Source organism: Maniola hyperantus, chromosome 20, assembly GCF_902806685.2.
Source record: "Maniola hyperantus chromosome 20, iAphHyp1.2, whole genome shotgun sequence".
In the NCBI taxonomy this organism is placed as follows: Eukaryota; Metazoa; Arthropoda; class Insecta; order Lepidoptera; family Nymphalidae; genus Maniola; species Maniola hyperantus.
Window position 1 is genome coordinate 4,466,346 of NC_048555.1, and position 22,194 is coordinate 4,488,539.

At 38.9% G+C, this 22,194-nt stretch overlaps 2 protein-coding genes across 7 annotated transcripts in view; both read right to left on the reverse strand.

Annotated features, from left to right (window-relative positions):
* Positions 1-8,801: 8,801 nt before the first annotated feature.
* LOC117991705 (uncharacterized) lies at positions 8,802-12,581 on the reverse strand. Of its 3 annotated transcripts, none has more exons than XM_069505351.1 (5): positions 12,572-12,581; positions 11,510-11,706; positions 10,570-10,746; positions 9,767-9,958; positions 8,802-8,958 (listed from the first exon to the last, which is right to left on the reverse strand). In XM_069505351.1, exons 2-5 carry the CDS (start codon positions 11,690-11,692, stop codon positions 8,869-8,871), a joined length of 642 nt encoding a protein of 213 aa, XP_069361452.1. In that variant the 5' UTR covers positions 11,693-11,706; positions 12,572-12,581; the 3' UTR covers positions 8,802-8,868. The 3 variants fall into 3 exon arrangements, with proteins under 3 accessions (XP_069361452.1, XP_069361453.1, XP_034835196.1); XM_069505352.1 differs by lacking the exon at positions 12,572-12,581 and adding an exon at positions 12,393-12,511 and having other exon boundaries at positions 11,513-11,706; XM_034979305.2 differs by lacking the exon at positions 12,572-12,581 and adding an exon at positions 12,393-12,511.
* Positions 12,582-13,281: 700 nt separating this feature from the next.
* LOC117991765 (protein PRRC1-like) overlaps positions 13,282-22,194 on the reverse strand; it is a 70,820-nt gene continuing 61,907 nt past the window's right edge. For 3 of the 4 annotated variants that reach the window (XM_034979369.2, XM_069505325.1, XM_069505326.1), the window contains 8 exons: positions 21,527-21,627; positions 20,493-20,611; positions 18,586-18,732; positions 18,032-18,134; positions 15,696-15,866; positions 14,706-14,895; positions 13,606-13,773; positions 13,282-13,395 (listed from right to left, as the gene is read on the reverse strand). In XM_034979369.2, coding sequence (XP_034835260.1) covers positions 13,648-13,773; positions 14,706-14,895; positions 15,696-15,866; positions 18,032-18,134; positions 18,586-18,732; positions 20,493-20,611; positions 21,527-21,627 — 957 coding nt within the window. In that variant the 3' untranslated portion in view covers positions 13,282-13,395; positions 13,606-13,647. The remainder of the gene's footprint in view (positions 13,396-13,605; positions 13,774-14,705; positions 14,896-15,695; positions 15,867-18,031; positions 18,135-18,585; positions 18,733-20,492; positions 20,612-21,526; positions 21,628-22,194) is intronic. The other variant, XM_069505327.1, reaches the window with a different exon arrangement.

Genomic DNA, 22,194 nt, shown 5'->3' on the forward strand with positions numbered 1-22,194 from the left:
ATATACTATTACATTTTTTTTTTAAATGAAATGAAATGAAATGATTTATTCGTTTTAAAGGGTCTTTTTAAAATTGTGCCGGGGACCCTGAAGTAAGTTTGCAAAACCTGTATCTCAGGGTCCCCGCTCTCCCTCCTCCATCATTAACAAATAAACACTTATACAAAACTAAATTTAGTGATATGATATGAATATGAAACTTAAAAAATACGTGTGTGTGTGTGTGTGTGTACATATGTGTATCAGTGTGTAATTTTAACATGTCGGTGACGGGACCTTGAAGTTTTTAGTTGTTTCAAAATCGCCCAACGCGCCTTAATGAAATTTTTACTTCAAAAAGTGCGGTGCCTTCGGTGAGTAGTTGGGTACCTACCTACGTGCGTAATATGAATAGGTACGTAGTCTTTCCGCATTGACGAAGTTTCCCCGCCTTCCATTACATAAGTTTCGACGTTATGTTTAGCAGGAAAAGCCTGCCTTTGTCTCTGACAAGATGGCATGTTTACACAACAGCTAAGCTTCACGGGCTCTTTGTTTAACTTTACTTATCTATCGACAGAGTGATATAATAATTCATCATCATCACCATCACATGAATGGCCCACTATTGAGCACGGGTCTCCTCTCAGAGTAAGAAGGGTTTAGGTCCACCACGCTGGTCAAGTGCACCTTTAAGAACATTATGGAGAACTCTCAGGTATGCAGGTTTCCTCACGATATTTCCCGTCACCAGCACCCGTTAAAGCAAGTGATAGGTATTTAATTTCTTATTAAAACGCACATAACTACGAAAACATAGTGACGCGTGTGCCCCACATACGTAGCATACTCGCATCGCACACGCGCAAAACATGCACTACACACGCGCAACACACGCGCAACAACCCGCTACACACGCGCAACACACGCGCAACAAACGCGCAACAAACGCGCCACACACGCGCAACATACACGCACCGCACACGCGCAAAACATGGACCACAAACGCACCACACATGCGCAAGAAACGCCCACATGCAGACTTTTAAAAAAGAAGCCCTGACCCCATTGCCCCCAGGGTAAATGCGCCCGTGACTACAAGTACCTACGCTAGTACGCTGAACCTGCTTGCTGATCTGATTTTGGAGCAATTTGATTTTCGTCATTTTGGCGCTGATAGCAGCATTCATGTGAGCGTATTCGGCACTAAATGTTAGTGATCAACCACTGTAGCATAGTTTGAATGTTATTTTTAGCAATTGTTATATCTATCACTGTCTGATGTCGTCCGTCCACCTAGTGGGGGGTCCTCCAACGCTGCGCCTTCCGGGGCGAGGTCGCCAATCAAGCACCTTGGGACCCCAACGTCTATCGGTTTTTCGAACTACATATTTGTCATTGCCACTACAGCTTCGCAACCCATTCAGCTATGTCGGCGGTTACTCTAGTTCTCCTACGGATTTGATCACATAGAGAAACTCCAAGCATAGCTCTCTCCACGGCAGGGAGCCGCTAGATTCAAGCGACGCAAGGCCGGCCGTGGCGTGTGTAAGTCCCTACAAGACACCTATGCCCAGCTGTTGACGTCTATCGGTTGATGATGATGATGATGATACCTACCACTGCATACTTTCAACGTGGCAGTGCACCTCGGTAAATATGTTTCGCAAAAAACGTTGACTATTTTGGTTGATACAGTTTAAGATTTTGATAAAAGGTTCAGTAAATTTTGAAATGCGAAAATGAAGCATAAACGCGGTTTTATATACGCCTCAACCTCATTAGAACGTTTTGGCCTAAACAAACATGATTATGTACTTTGAGTTTGCCGGTATTTAGCAGGGCAAGAACGGTAACCACAATATGCCCCTACCCAACGTCACGTAGTACTTACCGACAAGAATAATGTTTATGTTATAAACTATTATAAAATCAGAAAACCGGCTAAGTGCGAGTCAGACTCGCGCACAGAGAGTTCCGTACTACAGTCGTATTTTTTCAACATTTTGCACGATAAATAAAAAACTATTACGCATAAAAATAAATAAAAATCTGTTTTAAAATGTAGTACAGGTGAGGTACGGAACCGTAAAAACGGAGTGAAAGTACCTTTGAAAACATTATGGAGAACTCTCAGGTATGCAGGTTTCCTCACGATGTCTTAGGTAGTGAAGTCTGCCAATCCGCACTTGGCTAGCGTGGTGGACTATGGCCAAACCCTTCAAAGCCGGTAATGGGTTGATCATGATGGAGTGTACCTACTCTCTATTCCTTCAATTCCTACTATTATAAAATTGTAAAAATATGTACTTAAATAGTCTATAAGTTGCACATCCCGAATCAGAATGAAAACTGTCTAGGCCACAGTCCACCATGGTGGCCAAATGCGAATTGAGAGACTTCACACGCCTTTGAGAAATGAGAACATTATGGATGTTTTCCTTCACCGTCGTTCAAGTAAGCATCCTATACCTATGTGTACCTACTAAGTACTATATATAGTACGCGACAGGTCGAGAAAGCAATCGAATATGAGGCGGGGGGATGCCCTGCACACCGGCACGTCACCTGCGCTATCCCGCACCGGGTTATCGTGAGAGCAGTTGGCCAGAGCAGCTAGTTTACAATATATACTTATCTAATTTTTTAGTTTACGGATTATAACCAGTTTAATCACCGAATTTTAAAAAAAACAAAGAAAATTTGAATTGCCCCGGGGAGTCGAACCCGGTTCACCCACTTATGTATAAAAAGAACTGCTCACCACTGCGCTGTATTTAAAAATACTAGCTGATGAGTTGCGACGTGATTGAAGGACAACCCAACAAACCAACAAACCAATAAACCAACAAACAAATACACTTTCGCATTTATAATAAGGGTACTGATTGTATGACGTACGAAAATGTTCGTCCCATACAAGATCACGATTCCAACGTAGTTCAATGGTTTGAACACTTTAAACTGAACCAAAAACAGCAATTATCTTCTCAGTAACACTCCACTGAAATTAGTTGAAAAGCTAGAGTACCTAACAACGGCGTGTTATTCAATTTGTATAAATGTTCCAAACGGCCAGGTCCGTTGTTTGGACGGACGCCAGCTTTCCAACCTGTAATTGCTACTACGTCCTACGATCAACTGAATAATTTATACGTCGACTCACCAACAGGCAGAATATGATTAATTGGCTATGTACTAGCCTATTAGTAGAAATAAAAATTGTGATTTGTGATATGTCTTATTACTTGACAGAACGAAGCCATGAAGTCGCGGGCACTTTAATTTTCCTGAATAAAAGTAGCCTATGTCACTCTCATTAAATATCACTTGCTTTAACGGTGAAGGAAAACATCGTGGGGAAACCTGCCTGCCTGAGAGTTCTCTATAAGGTTCTCAAAGGTATGTGAAGTCTACCAATCCGCACATGGCCAGCGTGGTAAACTATGGACAAAACCCTTCTCACTCAGAGAGGAGACCCGTGCTGTGTAGTGAGCTGGCGATGAGTTATGGACATAATATTAAGTCTATTGTAGGGGGATTCAGTTTTCACACACCATGGTCTTGCGCTGCCAATCCATTGGCTTCCTGCGATAGAATGGTGGCTATCTATCAGCGGCGAAGAGTCAATATAACACGATTCCTATCGGCTTCCCTTTAAGAATTGGCATAATATAGCGTAAGTAGGTACTATTCACATAAATTCGGTAATACGTTCGTAAATACAAAGGTTCGAATCGTCACAAATGCTAATTTTTTTTTGTTATTACTAATTTAAGTTAAAAGCATAACAGCTAATGTAGGTAAGTAACATACACCTACAGTCCTACACCATACAAGCCGTAAAATATCGGATTCCCTAGTTAGATTTTTGCTTAGTATTTATCTCTTTCATTTCCCTAGCGAAAGCGAAAGGAGCGAACTAGGTCTGTCTCGCTCTACGGTTGGAGCCCACCAATTTAATCTGGCCCAGTAGCGAATACGAATGTGGAACTCTGACAGGTCAGACAAATTTGGCGTAGTTAAGCCGCTAGAATCCGAGTTACCGTATTATACCTCCAAATTAAAAATTATATTAATAGTATTATTTTAACAGGTACATGCTACTATTTTGAGTATTTTGTATTTTGAAGGGTGATATTGATTTTGATTGATTATTATTTGTTTTTGTGAAGCGTCCATGCACGTTTGTTTTTAAAGTTGTTAGTAGTGTTTTATTTTGATATAATAAATTGGGGCTAGTGATTAATAACTAATAAGTGTAAGTTCGCGGTAATTTAGATTCAGTTTGGTAAGTCACCATCAGAAATTACCTTAATTTACATATAGATTGTTGTTTAACAGATTTCCTGTTACGTAACGATAGTAATTTTTCTAAATCGAGTTTTGAAAACAAAAAGCGTCTTTAATCGATGGGGAACAGCTGATATTCTTTTAAGTAGGTAGGTAGGTACCTTTCCGGCTTCCCTTTTTCAGATTTTCACCCTTCGCCACTGCTATCTATGCCTCATAAGAAAGCTCAAAGTAACTCAGCGGGCGATTAAGAGAATTGAGCTTGGATTTTCTCTACGTGAGGAGATTCGTAGAAGAGCCAGAGTAACAGACATAATCCAGCTGAAGCTGAAGCTGAACAGGTTGTAAGTTGAAGAGGCAATGAATGCCCCATGTAGTAGCGTAGCTAGACGTCACTATCTTGTTTAATTGTAATTTGTAGGTATCTATTAAATAAAAAGCCGTAGTATATAATAAATAACTCATATAGGCTGTGCTCACAGGTATGTACCTTATACAAAAACAATCTGATTTTCAAAAAGATAAAGATTGTAACTAAGTAATTGCTTTAAAATTTAACAATTTCTTGCGAGCTCTCAAACCCATTACGTGGGTATGTAGCTCAAAGCCATGTTGAACCAAGATTTCAGAGTTTCTATAATACCAGAATCTTGCGAAGGGTTAAGAGCCACTTGGTCATTATCGTCATTGAAAATCTCGCTAACCTGAGCACCAGGTATAAAGACCTCTTCGGGCATAAATGTTGGGTATTGTATATCTTCGGGTTTCGTAATAAAAAATCTCTGAACAGCATCGTCGTGTACAGATTTAGTAGTTACAGCAGCTGCGAAGAACGCCAATAGAAAAACTTTCATCGTGGTTTCCTTAAATTTATATTTTATTCAAAAAATCCACACCAAATATAATTTGTTCACAGGATTTATTTGTTTACAGTAGGTATCATTTTCTTGAGAGCTGTCAATCAATTATTATTCTACACTCTTACTGAATTTATATAACACTAGCTGATGCCCGCGACTTCGTACGCGTGGAATTATATTCTTAAAAATCCTGTGGGAACTCTTTGATTTTCCGGGATAAAAGTAGCCTATGTCCCTTTCCAGGTCTTAAACTATACCCATGCAAAAAATCACGTCGATCCGTTGCTCCGTTGCGACGTGATTGAAGGACAAACCAACAAACAAACACACTTTCACATTTATAATAGGGGTAGTGATATGCAAACTGTATACCATATACCAATGTTATGCCAATATGCAATGTACTCTGTGCTGTACACTGGAAGAAGTGTGCCCGGTGTGCCATATAAAACGACAGTTATTTTTTGCACCGATTCGTTCTTGAAGCGCTCATGGAAGCCCCAAAGCTGCCCATCGAGCGTACCTACTGGAAAATTGACACTTCGGTGCTAATGTCTCATCAGTCATCACTAACATTTAGTTCCGACTCGCACTTTGTCGGTTTTTTTAATCATATCTACGTATTATATGCAAACAGGTAACAACACTTCGCGTTTCGTCGGACATTATTATAAATAGAGCTCAGCTGTTCCCTATTGTGTGGACACTATAGGTACCTACTTTGGCTTAAATCGCAATTCAAGTCGCTGTCGATCTAAGTCGCTGCTTGTATCTAGAGCATCGATGCATTCTGAGATGGAACCGACTTATCTTGGAAGGGATATGAGATAAAGTTACATAATATCTAATATTATACCTAATTCTGTATCATTTTTACATGGATGTAGTAAATATATTATTTACTAACTACGTCCATGCATTTTCAATAAAAATCCCATCAGCACAACATCAAAGTGAAGCAATAGACCTTAATATCATTTATTTACAAAAATAAAGGAATAACATACTTAATCAATTGCAGCAATATTTCATTATTACTTATCAATGATATTTAATAATTTAAGTAGGTAGGTATGTTTCATAGTCTTGGACATCTGGATTTCATAATAATCCACTGGGTGATTACATACCTACTAATAGGTAGGTATTCGACAGATTGTAACACAGTTCTTTTAACGGAAACGTTTTGGTCTTCAAACACAAAACGGAAAAGTTCAGTCAAAATTAATTTTATTATTAGAATATAAATTACAAATTAAGTATGATAATATTAGCAATTACTCAACTTAAATTCTCCTAGAATTACTTGTTAGGGGTTAGGGGTTACTAATACAAGAACTGGTTTATACTTTTCGTCCCAAGAACCATCATTTTCCGATCGAGGAGTCAAATCGCCGCTTTGGTACACTTCAGAAATCTTTTCGAACAGATTTTTATATTTCTTTTCAAGGTCACTACTATCAATTCCACACTTTACATCTTCTATGGTAGCTCCAGTTGGAACTACTTGCTTTCCTGTGGTGTAAGGAGTTGGCTTGCCATATTGGAGATCCATATAGTCGTTGAGGATACCTTCTAAGACATTGTTTATGCTCTTGTTGGAGGAATAGTCTTGGATGGCTTTAGTGAGCTCGTCGATGGTTACTGTAGGGAGTGTCATTGTTAAATCTACAAAATAATATAAGTAAGTGTTAACATCAAAATTTCCGCTTTATTTATAACTAGATGACGCCCGCGACTTCGTCCGCGTGGATTTAGGTTTTTTAAATCCCGTGGGAACTCTTAGATTTTCCGGGATAAAAAGTAACCTATGTCACTCGCCAGGTCTTTAACTATATAGGTACCTACCCATGCAAAAAATCACGTCAATCCGTTGCGCCGTTGCGACGTGATTGAAGGAAAAACCAGCAAACCAACAAACCAATAAACCAACAAACAAACACACTTTCGCATTTATAATATGGGTAGTGATTTAGATTATCTTTTTATACAATATAGACTGTAATAAATACCTAACAAATGACGTAATTAGGTATCAGATCAAAAATAATAATAAATTCAATAAAAATATTGCTATCTAACACGGGAAGTTAAAGATAAAATGATAAAAATATTATTGACAGTAAAAAAAGAACATGGATTTCAAGTTTACCGCCTCGCATAGATATGGCAATATTTTGAAATGATGACCATAGTCTAGGTAGGTAACTATTGGTCTATTAAGAAACTACAAATTAATTATCTAACCACTAAAAATATAATATCTGATCCATAATTACAACCACACCCTAATGAAAATTTTCGTGCGTGTATAGGCACCTACGGTCTATCTTTATGAAGGTGAATTTTATGAAAGTGTAAGAGAAACATATTTTCCAAAAAATTAAAAGATAGACTTACCTTTTAAATTTATCAAAAAACTTGCTTGAACTTTGCGCTATGTCATAAAACACTAAAATGCCATCAAAATGCACAACACACTGTTTTTATAAATCACTGTACAAACAAGTCACTCGAGATATGAAAGGGTTTGCTGAGTCGAAACGATAAGTGACCAAATTTTATCAATATTCACACGTACTTACTTAACGAATCATTTTTCGCAATAGTCTACTGATAAGAATATGTCCTAAATAGGTACGTCACCGAATTTTTACGTGCGAAAATATTTTATTCATACTAGTCAATCTGTTAAATAACAAGTAAAAATAAAATATTAAATCAACTCTGACAGGTCAAAGTTACCTATAGTACGCGACAGGCTGAGATGGTAATTGGGGAGGAAATGCCCCGCAAACGAGCACACCCTCCGCGCCAACAAGGTGCGGGTAATTACAAATTAAAAATCCCGTATGAATTCACTTCGCACGGATTTTTAGTTTCGTGTTTTTCGGAGATAAAAAAAATATCCTATGTCCGCCTCCGGAATGCAAGCTACCAATCTCTGCACAAATCAGTTTCAGTGGTATCGCAAAAAATAACAAATCGCTAAATCGCTTACGGCTTACTGTCTAACTAGCCACGGCCGAAGACCAGACCAGACCAGAAATTTAGAAATTATAAATTAATGTGGTAGACTGTGGTCCTTTCTTCTTCTGAGAGGACACCCGCGCTCAGTAGTGAGCCGGCGATGGGTTGATGATGATAATGATGATGGTTATGCAGGGGGCTGGTGATAGATTGAGATGAATAAATGACGGTTTTAGGGATCGTTATTCGTGACACATAATATTTACTCAATTGTTCACTACTTACTCTACTACTAGCTTATTCCCGCGGATTCGTCTGCGTGGACTCCACTTTCAAACCGCTATTTCACCCCCTCAGGAGTTAAATTTTCAAAAATCCTTTCTTAGCGGATGCCTACGTCGTAATAGCTATCTGCATGCCAAATTTCAGCCCGATCCGTCTAGTAGAGACGTAGAGTTTGATAGATCAGTCAGTCAGTCACTCACCTTTCCTTTTACATATTTAGATTTAGATTATTAGGTATAGTCTGCGACAGGTTGAGATGGCAATCGGGGTATGAGACGGGAGGACGCCCCGCACATCCGCACGTCACCCACGCTCGCCCGCACTGAGATAGCGCGGAGTTGTGCGGGTGTGCGGGGTGTTTCCTCCCTGATTGCCTACTAGTAAAAAGTAAAAAACTTCATTAACCTGGTACAAGTTCATTTATTAACACCGAGATAACGTATGGTATCTTTCTCTAGGCCTCTTTCATATTTTTATGATTTTAGTTTCTGAGGCTAGCAAGAACGTCGGCGGGAATCTCATCGACGACTTCAACAGGGGTAGGCTCGATTTCATGGGGGACTTCGGTGAGCTGCAAAAAAATACTAAATTCAAGACAAAATACAGTCAAAACTGCTGCTCGATTGCGGTAGAATGACAGCTACAATGTCACGATCGCAATCACCTCTGATTGGTTGACGCCTGCTTACTATTGGCTACAATGCATTGTTGCAACAAATTCAGCCAATCACAACAATTGAGATTGTAATAATGATTGATGCAAGTTTTACGATATCAACCTACTGTTTAAAACGACATCATTAATAATGAAATATTGGTTATAATAACCAAAATATGTCCCGGCTATTTGTAGTGTGTAAGCTATTTGTAAGTGATTATTATAATTAGCGGCTTTTGCGACCTAATAATCGTGGTTCCTTCAATGTTGTTATAATAATTATTAAAGTAGCCACTAAAACCGAGCAGTCTCTCATATTTGTATACTGACAATCTAGCGCTTTTTATTCCATACCTACGAGTAACTTATTTCAATGACTCACTAGTATAATATCAATACAGTGTCAACGCCAACGCCCAAAATCTGGTAGCCCGTATGGTGTCAAGCGACGATAACTGGCACGGATACGGTCAGATGCTGAGGGCCATAATGATGAGAAGGGAAGACAGAGAAAAGCAAGAAAAAAAGGAGAGAGAGAGAGCAACCAGACGGTCAGCACGAAGTAATGTAAATACGATTCCGTGCTGATCTCGCAGAGGAGGAGGTCTTTTTAGTCCGTGCGAGTCGGACACACCCTGTCGATATAGACAGAAGTCCATTAAAGATTTTTCCTCCTCCTAGAAAAAAATATATCAATAAACCATAAATGTATGATACTGACCTGTTGTTGTTGGCCGTTAACATTGACGATGACCTGCACCAAGGGGCTGGACACGGGGGTTTCAGGCGGGGGAATGATCCCGGGAAGTACAGGCTTCTCAGGAAGTTCGGGTTCAGGAATTTCCGGTTCAGGGAGAATGGGGACCGGGATGATTTCGACATTGTCAGCGGGTAGGTTGATGACGATAGCATTCTGTAATAAAAACAATTAGGTTGGTATCACAGAGTACTTTTTACATGTTGGTATACATCACAAAAAAACGGTGAACGGTTAAGACGTCGGCCTCCTAGTCAGGGGGTCAGTGAACTGCTTCAAGCACAGATACCTACAGATATGCAACTAGCCGCTAGCGTGGCCCCTATATAGTACCTCTCGCTCAAGCAGAGGTACTTAACTACTTGTGAAATGTTATTTCTTCTATTTTACGCTCTCTTCGGGTATTATAAGTAGTATAACCTACAGGGATTGCAGTAGGTATAACCTATTATACTGCAATCCACCATTGCACAATAACTTCAAAAAGAAAAATTGTATTCAATTTTCGAAACAAATCAATTATTTCTTTAAAATACTTGAGTCAACATCACCTCACTTCACGTTGTTTGTCAAGATCTCACGTACAAAAAACATCTTGACAAACAAAAAAGTGGCCACGGTGATAAGGACAAAAAATGATGATGATATATGTATTTAGCTTTCTCGCTCTAACAGTAAGAGTCACAATAGGGCTACTTCTACTTCTACAGGTATTTGTTCTGGGGCTTCAATTGCCCGTGTATGACAGCTGTAAATAAAATACTTACAACATTCATGTCACTGAAGATAGCGTCCATAAGATGGTCTAAAGCGTCCTCCAGAAAAGGCACTATAGCAGGGTTTGTTTGGGGGTTCTGAAGAGCTTCAGACAGCTCCTGGAGTGTCCAGGAAGATGGCGCGTTATATTCATCGATGAGTGCTGGGGTTGGCACGACAATGGAATCCTGTATAAGTAAATTATACATTTACTAATTGTTGACGAAACGCTGGCCAATTATAGACTTCAAAGTTTGGAAAATCGGCACAACATTGTCGGTATTCTACAGAATATTTATCGGAGAGTAGGTATGCTCTAGAACTTTTCGACCTGCTTCCTCCCGCACCTTGCATTCTTCGGACTGCAAGGCATCATCACGTCTGCACTCCTATGTACCTACCTAATCGTCATTCCATGAACACATATCTCAATATATAAAAGGAAAAGGTGACTGACTGATCTATCGACGCACAGCCCAAATGGCATGCAATCTGGCATGCAGATAGCTATTATGACGTAAGCATTCGTTAAGAAAGGATTTTTAAAAATTCAACCCTTAAGGGGTTGAAATAGGGGTTTGAAATTTGTGTAGTCCACGCGGACGAAGTCGCGACCATAAGCTAGTTTAGGTATAAAGCGATTCGCTTCCTCCCGAAGCACACTTTCACCAATGTTGCAGTCACAGAGTACTTTTTACATACAGTTGCAGTTCACGAACGCGCGGGATCGATTTCATAAATGGGTTACCGCATGGTCTACGAGATCTAGCAGTATCACATGGCTTAAGTTATTAAAATTGAGCTGTCCTTCTAGTGGACGACGTCTGTCTTTACATATTTTTGAATTTCTCTGGTGGACTAACCCATATTTGACGCTTTTTCTGATCAGATTGTAGCTAAATGCTGTCTTAACATCGAGTGAAACACAATTAGCTTTTTTCGTAAACTTACCACAGCAATGCCATTGGCGATGGTGTTCTTCAATTCATTAAGGGCAAACTGGAGGTAGGGAAGGAGAGTCGGGTTGGTATTTGGGTTGTTGACGGCCTCAGTGAGGTCAGCGAGGCTCCACGTGTTCAGAGGGTTGGCCGTGGCCACGGCGATCAGAGCAGCGAATGCGACGAAGAATTTCATCTTGACTATTTTTACTAGAAGAACATAATTCAAATTACAGATATTTTTTCCTAAAGGAATAGATTTAATATTTTTGGTAGTTGAGAGGTGAAGTGAACGGTACTGCAAATATGGACGTAATTTACAAGCGGAAGACGCAACCCGCTGGGTCTGCAGACATTATAGGCACTGTCGGGTATTCCCTGAACTTCAACCCCCTTAACGCCCCGCTGATAGATACCTACCCAAAATAAGTTATTACGACTCGATTTATAACTCTCAGACTTCAATAAGTTTGTATTCTACTGTAAAACAAAAACACTGCAAGGTCTCCCTAGTCCCTTTATAAGATTTATCGTCTGGTGGGACGCTTCGGCCGTGGCTAGTTACCGTCCTACCGACAAAGCCGTGCCGCCAAGCGATTTGGCGTTCTGGTACGATGCCGTGTACAAACCAAAGGGGTACTTATGGGTTTAATAAAACTGCCCCTTCCAGGTTAGGTATACATCTTAAATTGCATCATCACTTATCACCGGGTGAGATTGCAGTCAAGGTCTAACTTGTACGTGAATAAAGAAACAAGATAGGCAGATACCTCCACTGAAAAATCGAAATACAATAGAAAAGTTAAACCCAGAAGAAATGCTTAGCTTTTAGATAGACTCACGAGTGCTTTGATGAAAAAATAGTACACGAAATAATAATAAAATGGTTCACTTACCGCGAACTGAGACACTATAGTATAAATTTTAAAATATTAACCATTTATATATGCTACAAAAGATAAAATAGGCAGGTATCAATAAAATATATAGCGTGGGATTATGCAGCACAGTAGGTACCTATCGAAATTGCTCTATAAATAAATAATCTTTCGAATAATAAACACGTTCTGTTTACCTGATGTACCTAGGATGTTTGTAGAAATAAACAAGGTACTTAGCTCTGTAGCACAGCCTTGAAATATACAGTCCAATTACGAATGTACTTGTACAGAGCAACGGTGGGGTGGGTTGCGGAGCGGGGGCGGCGCGGCCCGGTGCACGCAGATTCGCATAGTCTGCGTGATTGATGGACGAGGGTTTACGTGAGCGTGGTTTTAAATATTTTAAGTGTCGTTTAATAAGTTCTATCATAAAATGGTGCATTACTGTTCTGTCTACGGATGCTATACAAATTCTAAACAGTACAAGGGTCTAAAATTTCACCGATTTCCCCCCGATTTTAATCCCAATTTTGTGACAACCCTCGCATATTTGCGTAGGAACACGTATATACCTACACGAGCGGCGGCATCGCTCGAATTCAAAGGCGTCGAACAACTGGTAGTATTTCTTTAAACTGTGTCTGTAGGTTGTTAAACCGAAAGGTAATATTGTGCTTACTACCTAAAACCTGGTTTTCCCAAACAAAACAAACCAAAACTTTTACTACTTAGACTTTTTTATTTCTAAGGTTATCTTTCTAGTTTTAGTTTAGCTACAATATTGTATTTTACTAGACAGTTTACTAGACAAGACCTTTTAATACGTAAAAGTTTCATTCGATTATGCACTGTTTGGTATGAAAAAAACCTTGCATAGGTATAAAAATAAATAAAATACAAATCGTATCAGTCTTTAAAAGATTTTTATTTTATATAGGTACAACTTTTAAACCTAGGTATATCACTTACAACATACTTAAAACTAAATAAGTAGATTCTTCATAAATTCTGTGCTAATCTGTAACAATAAAAACAGACGTTGTCATAGAGTGTGCGTAGTCATCATAGAGATAGTATACACCAAGGTAGTCATAGAATAACAAGAATTCAGCGAACTTCAGGTAACCGCCAAGAAGATTTACAGGGACTATACTGTCAACTAAAGTGGAATGTTTGTTTGTTTAACACATCTCCGATCCACTCCACAGTGAAGCATGATAAAACTTACATAAATCATATTAATATTTCATGATAAAATCCCTTCATCTGTCTATTCCTCAGCAGCGGAGACTGCCAGTAACTTCTTGTATGAGCCCGCGATTGACTTTGCTGCCAAAAGCAATATTTCTCTCCTAGACACTCCCGTAGACGCCTCTTGCCATTGTGTGTGTGGTACCTGAAATGAAATATTTATTTCATGTAAAACTACTTGAGCCACTTGTGACAATATGTCAAGAGTCAAGACACCGGTCCGGTAAGAAGTTCTACTGAGAAGAGCCGTCAATAAACACAGCAGTTGCTCCTGAGCGACCACATACACTAAATAATAATATAATTTAGAGCCTCAATAGCTCAACGGGTAAAGGAGTGGACTGAAAACCGAAAGGTCGACGGTTCAAACCCTGCCCGTTGTACTATTGTCGTACCTACTCCTAGCACAAGCTTGTTGCTTAGTTGGAGAGGAAAGGGGAATATTACTCATTTAACATGGCTAATATTCTTTTTATAAAAAATAGTAAAAATCCTCTAAAAACGAAGACTTTCAAATGAATTAATGGTATACAATGAACCAAAAGCTTAAATTTGTACAATCAATTCTACAATTCCGCAAAGTAACGCCTGCTTTTATACAAAATTGAATTAATGGTCTTATGAAAATAGAAAATCTTGTGAGCTACAATAGCAAAAGGCAGAAACTGAATTGAACTGAAAACTTCGAGTACCTACCGGTAATGCTATTTGAAAGCTATTTTAACATTTGCTTGAATGATGCTTATGCTTTCAAAACTGTAGATATAGATTTTATCATCATCATCATCATCAACCAATAGACGTCCACAGCTGGACATAGGTCTCTTGTAGGGACTTCCACACGCCACGGTCTTGCGCCGCCTGGAATGTCTGAAGCTGAAGTGGCAATGGGCAGGGCAAATAGCTCGTACAACCGATAGACGTTGGGGTCCCAAGGTGCTGGAATGGCGACCTTGCAACGGAAGACGCAGCGTTGGAAGACCCCCCACTAGGTGGACGGACGACTTCAGACGAGTCGCAGGGAGCCGCTGGATAGATTTTATACGTTGCCTAATTTATAGATAGGCCATAGGTCACCTGTAAGTTGGTCCCCATGATGGACCCGATGGTGACACTGAAACCGGTCTGCGCATGCGTGTAGTCGTCCTTAGTGGCCGCCTGCGCCGCCGCCACAGCGGCCGCCGGCACCGGAGTCGCTTGTGACTGTACTTGCAGCTCGATACCGAGGGATGGCTGCGATAATACTAAAAGTGCTAGGTCGTACCACCTGAAAAAAAATCAGGAAAAAGATTTTAAATCTCTCGCATATTCTTAAGGTCGCATAAATTTTTAGTTCGCTGAGGGAGCATTTGCGTTTTAAAGAAGACAGATTATTATTTATGTATATTTTATTTTATTACTTTCCATGCAGCAATTCGTCGCCGCCTCTCTCTCTCTCTCTCTCTCTCTCTCTCTGCTTCGTGTTCCGATTGCTTAGAGGCATGACCCCTTTCCATTAATCACAGAATTTTCTTGGGATTATAGTGCGGAGGAGTTTCAGATTCTTTCGCATACGGTTCTTAATTTTACGGTTATCAAATCTTAGTGATAATGCATAGCAGAAACGGAAACACCAGAGTCAGTCGCCTTTTCAGTCATCACGGTAAAGGGTGAAAAAATCTACGATCGAAGTTGTAATGGATGAAGAAACCTAGCGCAGTGTTAAGCGCTGTGGTCTTATCAGTAGGAGCTTCCGGGTTCGATTCCCAGCAAGGAAAATTTGGAATTTTATAAGTTTCCTCTGGTCTGGTTTCAGCCGTGGCTAGTTACCACCCTACCTGCAAAGCCGTGCCATCAAGCTATTTAGCACTCCAGTACGATGTAGTGTAAAAGCCACAAGCTATTTAGCGCTCCAGTACGATTTAGTGTAGAAGCCAAAGGGATGAGTTTAATAAAAATTGGTTACCCTGGTACCCCTTCCGGTTAGGTCACTTACCACCAGGTGAGATTGCAAGCAAGGCTAACAACTTATATCTAACTAAATATAAAAATATATAACTGTATCTAAATATAAAAAAGTATTCCGACCTGTCAGTGACTGTTTCCTGTATGAAGTCCTCTATAGCGAGCACGGGCACGTTGTTCGTCAGTTCGCTATGCACGGAGCGAATGTAGGCGATGCGTTGCTTCGCCGCGGCGTATGCTGCCGCGTAGCTAACGGGTTGCTCGGCTGTGACGTCACTTTGTGCTGGGTATCCGCTAAGAACAAAATAGTCATGACAGATCACACAAGGTGACACGACAGATGATTCCGTTCTTACTTCTGAGGACGGAACACAAATTCTAGTAGGTATAGTAATTATAGAGTCCTTCTCGTCAATCGATTCTAACTTAATGGATCATGCTAATTATTATTTACTAGCTGATGCCCGCGACTTCGTCCGCGTGGATTTGCATTTTTCAAAATCCCGCGGGAACGGATTTTCCGGAATAAAAAGTAGCCTGTCTTAATCCAGGGTATAATCCTCTCCTCTCCATTCCAAATAACATTCAAATCCGTTCAGCCGTTTTTGCGTGATTGAGTAACAAACATACAAACATCCAAACATACAAACATCCACACTTTCACATTTATAATATTAGTAGGATAGTAGCCCAAGAGACTAAATAGGGATTTACTCGAGCGTCGTAGGGACCTATTGGGTTGTGAAGATTAGGTGCTAAGAAAAAAAAACGTCATATGATGTATGCCCTTTCACTGGTGGGGAGAGCGTGTATAGGTTGCAAAAATGTAAAAAAGAAATACTCAAGCGCCTCATATATTAATAGTGTATGCGCCCCACGTGTTTCTGTCATCGGAAAAATATTAATCCGCTGGTTTGTATGGTGGGGGTGGCCGTACGAAGGGGTAGAAGGGCTCTATGTCAGGTTACATCATCACTTGTCACCAGGTCTAATTGCAGACAAGCGCGAGTCCATACATTAAAAAAAAAAAAAGTTAATAGAACCAAAAATATTTATCGAGCGCGTCAGATATTGAGAAGGGATGTTACGTGAACCCTCAAGTCCTAGTTCCTATTCAAAAGACTGACGATCTGGACGCAACCAAAAGTCATGGCCGATGTTTGAAACTTTATGCGCCCCATTTTCACACACAAATGCACACTTTTTAATTTGACGAGCTCGATTATATCGCAAATCCCCGCTTCGACTCCCCTACCATTATTAAGGCTACTCGCACAGATTCCTTGCAAAATTAGTGCAAAAAATAAAATGCTTTTTGAGTCTGCAGATTTTGTAAAAAGTAGGTTTGATTCTCATTTTAAAAAGTATGTATTTTTATGGGTGTATTTGTATTTATAATAAAAAAAGCTTAGATGGATTTTGGGTTATTTTATTTGCATTTTTACTGCAAGTAACATGTTATAACCAATACATAAACTAAATATCTCTAAAATCCACTGAAGTTTCCAAAAAAAACAACATGAGTTGTTATAAAAGTTACACGTTTTAATGCTTTATATCTGATAATAAAATAGATAAGCATTTTGTAATCTTTACAATAATACTTATGTACTTAATAGACTTTATAATCATTGTTCAACCATGTCATAACATCATATTTTAATAAAATCAACTATTTATCATAAGTATTTATGTTTAATGTGCAACACACACCGGCAGAGTGGAGTGGGCTGAGCCTCAATAGCTCAACGGGTAAAGGAGTGGACTGAAAACCAAAAGGTCGACGGTTTAAACCCCGCCCGTTGCACTAAATTGTCGTACCTACTCCTAACACCAGCTTGACGCTTAGTTGGAGAGGAAAGGGGAATATTAGTCATTTAACATAGTTTTTTTTGTTTGAAAGGTGACTTAATCAAGTGTTCTTAGCTACCATCCATACTAATATTATAAATGCGAAAGTGTGTCTGTCTGTCTGTCTGTCTGCTAGCTTTTCACGGCTCAAACGTTCAACCGATTTTGACGAAATTTGGTACAGAGGTAGCTTGCAATCCAAGGAAGGAGGCTACTTTTTATCTCGGAAAATTTAAGAGTTCCCACAGGATTTTTAAAAACCTAAATCCACGCGTACGAAGTCGCGGGCATCAGCTAGTTTAAGATAATTTGTTCAGCCGTTTGAAGACCATCATCTCTTTTCTAGTTGATGAAGGGATGAGAACAACTTCCATAGGTCTTATCGATTTGATTTGGTATCCTATTACTTCAATGATGAATTTGGTAACCATGCATGACCTTATGTTGGAGCTTCACCTGGAATCTGCAAAGTTTCCTCCATGTTTTGTTTTCAGTATACCAATTTCAACCGAATATAAAGGTACATAAGGCTGAGTATAAGTTGTTATCAAAAAGACTCAGCTCTACTCCACTCTGTCTTTATGCGCGGACCTTTAATTTTGACTTACATTACAGTAGCTTTTCCGAAGACTGTTTGGAAAGCCTCTCGGACTGGTGATACTTTTGTTTCTTTATCTGAAGCGACGACTACTATCATGTCGCCACCACTCCCTTAAATAAAATTTAAATAATTTATTTTCGATATGTATATTTTATATCTAAATATATATAAAGGAAAAGCTGACTGACTGACTAACTGATCTATCAACGCACAGCTCAAACTACTGGTCGGATCGGGCTGAAATTTGGCATGCAGAATTGCAGATAGATATTATGACGTAGACATTCGCTAAGAAAAGATTTTTGAAATTTAAATCCCTAAGAGGGTGAAATATGAGTTCGAAATTTGTGCAGTCCACGCGGTTGAGGTCGAGAGCATAAGCTACTAACTTATATTATTCAGAAGTCGGAACAGATTCTGCCAAGAGATTCGGAACAGATTTATTCGATACGCAACATGTTTATAATACAAAAATACAATATGTGCAAACGTGAGGGTTCAACTAAAATCTTCTTTGGCATTTAATTTTTTTTTTAATGTCTTAAAAACATAAAGATATACTTAGATACTCCTTCATTTGTGGATCGAGTGTGGTTATCATTGAATCAACAGAGCTCTTGGCTTTTTCTGCCACTTTTTGTAAAATCCCTCCCGTTGAGACTGCTCCCTTCATCCATGTGAATATGGCACTGCCTGGCATTATGTCACCTGTAGTAGAAGTATCATGGTAGGAGCACAGGTTAGCAATCATACAGTTCGGAAACATTGCAGGCAAAGTGAGAGTGGCCATGCATTTTTTACTAAGGCTTAAAGCTCACTGTGCCAAGAGTCAAGGAAGTGCCCCTTGCTTGAGTCTCCCGACACTTTTATTCTCTTTATTTGGCATTGGTACAGCGTTAACAGTATATTGCGAGGCTACTAATATTTAGCTAATACCCTAGTATTCACTGATTTTATATATTTTACTGTGCAGGTATAAGAAAGACTAGTAAATTAAAGTAGGTACAACGTATGTGAAGTTACAAAAAATTACTTAAATTAAATACAGAATCATGCCTATAGATAGTACGCGACAGGTCGAGATTTCTATTATCTATATTAGCCCCAGCGTTAACCCGGTGCACCCCACCTCATACCCCCATTGCCATCTCGACCTGTCTATAAGTATGTTGTGTGCTTATTAGTGGTTTATCAATTTTCTACTTAAATTCATCTGTTATTTTTTTCAGGTACTAATGTACTTGAATGACATTAAAACATAGTCGAATACGCCTTGACTTTACGGTAAGCTATGTGATTGAAGCTTCAGCGATAGTCGCTTACGCTTTATATCGATAGCTGAAGCTAATGTTGCTCGAACAACTAAGCGGCACAAGTTACTGTTGCATGATTTCCCTCGGGAAATCAGATGCTAGACTGACTAGATGGTAAACAAGATCGATTGCAATCGTACCTCGCGCAAAGTGCAAACAACGAGGGAGAATTACATTTTTAGTTGCATTCAATTCAGTGTGGCCAGTTTTCTGTATGTTACTGTCATAATTTGGTAAGTTCTGTTGTACACAATTTTTAAACTAAATTGTCTCATACAATACTTGTTGGTATTGATGACAACCATTGATTGATGCAGGTTTTGTGTGTGACCGCTATTTTGAAAAAAAACCGGCCAAGTGCGAGTCAGGCTCGCGCAACGAGAGTTCCGTACTACAGTCGTATTTTTCGACATTTTGCACGATAATTCAAAAACTATAATGCATAAAAATATATAAAAATCTGTTTTAGAATGTACAGGTGAAGACCTTTCATATGATACTCCACTTGATATAGTTATCTTACTTCGAAAATTGAAAATAGTAATTTTTATTTCATGCCCACAATTTAATTTTTTTTGTGTGTTGTAACCACAAAATCACGGTTTTCAGATTTTTCCCCTAATGTCTGCTATAAGACCTACCTACCTGCCAAATTTCATGATTCTAGGTCAACGGGAAGTACCCTGTAGGTTTCTTGACAGGCCGACAGACGGACTGACAGACAGACAGACAACAAAGTGATCCTATAAGGGTTCCGTTTTTCCTTTTGAGGTACGGAACCCTAAAAATCCGAAGTTTTCACTCACAAGAGACCATCAAAACTTACATTTTTAAAAAAATCTTTAGGTACTTTTAGACTAAAATCATATAGCTAAAAAGGTTATTATATGTAATAGGTTATGTCTCTTTAATTAGCACATACGCTAAAGAACGCGTTTCTGCATGCACAGTGCACACGCGCCTTTTACACGCAAACAAAATGACAGCAAAAACGAAAATACAAAAAAATATACATAGCGGATTTTGCTAATACAGTTTTTGCTAATAAATTACCAAAATATAATATTAAAATGGAAAATTATTAAAATAATAAAACAAACAAAATCGATAAAACTACAAGCAAAAGTGAGTTATAATAATTGTGCTATTAAATACCAATCTTCTCCATTTCTGGTGTAGAATCAGGCATCGACTCAGGGGATAGGGTGGTCAAAGAATCATCTGGCGACCTTATAGGCAATGTTGGTTCTCCTTTGCATAGTGGTATGGCTGGACTGTAATAAAAGATTCATGCAGAGTTTAGGGGTAGGGTGCCCGCTGTAAGAAGTTGATAGCGTTTACCTTCACCCCCTCCCCCTCCCGCTTTCGTCCAAAAACCCAGGCCCTAACTCACAAACTGGTATTTGAAAATTAATAACACACTATTATATATAGTTAGTGTGTTATTTTATTTTATTTTAATATTCTTATATATTCTGTCATAGTCTATTATAAATTTTATTGTTCTTTGATGACTACAGTACGCGGCCGAAAGTAGTGTACATCGACCTTTGGAAGGAGATCGCAGATTTGTAGAGCGTTGAGACCGACAAAACGTCATATAGGTATGAGTGACAGAGACAACGCTCTACAAAGCCGAAATGTCATTCTATAGGCTGATATACATTACTTTCGGCCGCGTACTGTACATTAACTATTATTATAATATCTCTTAGGTTAATTGACTTTATTATCATAATATAATTTCATATGGTGTAGATACATTTTACATCTACTGTAGTTTTCTGGTTAAAAAAAAAAAAAAAAAAAAACTTTAATAGCTACTGATAATAATTTAGCACTTTGTAGGTAACACTGACAAAGGCATCTTGTTTCTTAAGAATTAAGCTTAGAAGCTTAGAAGTTATGATCTTCAGATACAAGAAAGAAAGAAAGAAAACTAGTTTATTCATTTTATGCCTAAGGTACAAACAAACTTAAAATTAATGTTTATTAGGTAGTAGTTAGTAGAAAATAAGAAGTACTTAATAAATTATTAATTTTAAAATGAGTTCTTGCACCCACTTGGCACAGGATGAAATGGCCCCAGCTCAGCATGAATGCTGCAGGTTTTAAAAATAAAACCTGAGCACTGGTATTCTGCCAGGACCAAATAGAATGACTTGCACGTGCACAAGAAGGTTATTTACCTAAATTTCTCAGGGCTCTCTGGTGAAGGTTGGTCTGGCTTTGGGCCAATGTTTTGGCTTGTTGGTGGAAGTTGTGACGGTGGAATGGTGTGTGCTTGTACCTTACAAAAACAATATTATTTTAAAACAAAGATACCAAAATGTATCTAAGTTTATAAAAGGAAAAGGTGACTGACTGACTGATCTATCAATGCACAGCTCAAACTACTAGACGGATCGGGCTGAAGTTTGGCAAGCAGATAGCTATTATGTCGTAGGCATCCGCTAAGAAAGGATTTTTGAAAATGCGACCCCTAAGGGGGTGAAATTGGGGTTTGAAATTGGTGTAGTCCACGTGGACGAAGTCGCGAGCACAAGCTAGTTCATTTATAATGTCAAAAATATAGCTATACAGGGCATTAATCTGAAAAATCATAACCCTTCCTTTTGGCTTTGCTGTAGTAAGGTAAAAAGAGCACAGCAGTTTATTAAACCCATTATTATCAATTTCTATGCAACCCATGTACCATTGCATGTCAAGATAAAATTAGTCCACCATGTAGCTTTGACAGTTCTATGATAATTCTAATTTCTAGATCTATAGCCAGATACTTAGCTATAATGTATGTCATACTGCATTAATTGTATGTGCTTTGCTTATTTATCTGAGGTTTTATAATATTTTTGCT

Bases quoted from the DNA above. Each gene is read 5' to 3' on its own strand.
- LOC117991705 (XM_069505351.1), bottom strand. From the start codon at position 11,692: ATGAAATTCTTCGTCGCATTCGCTGCTCTGATCGCCGTGGCCACGGCC. The intron at 10,747-11,509 runs GTAAGTTTACGA...TTACTTATACAG, and splicing joins TCGCCAATGGCATTGCTGTG to GATTCCATTGTCGTGCCAAC. The intron at 8,959-9,766 runs GTCAGTATCATA...ATTTTTTTGCAG, and splicing joins TTAACGGCCAACAACAACAG to CTCACCGAAGTCCCCCATGA.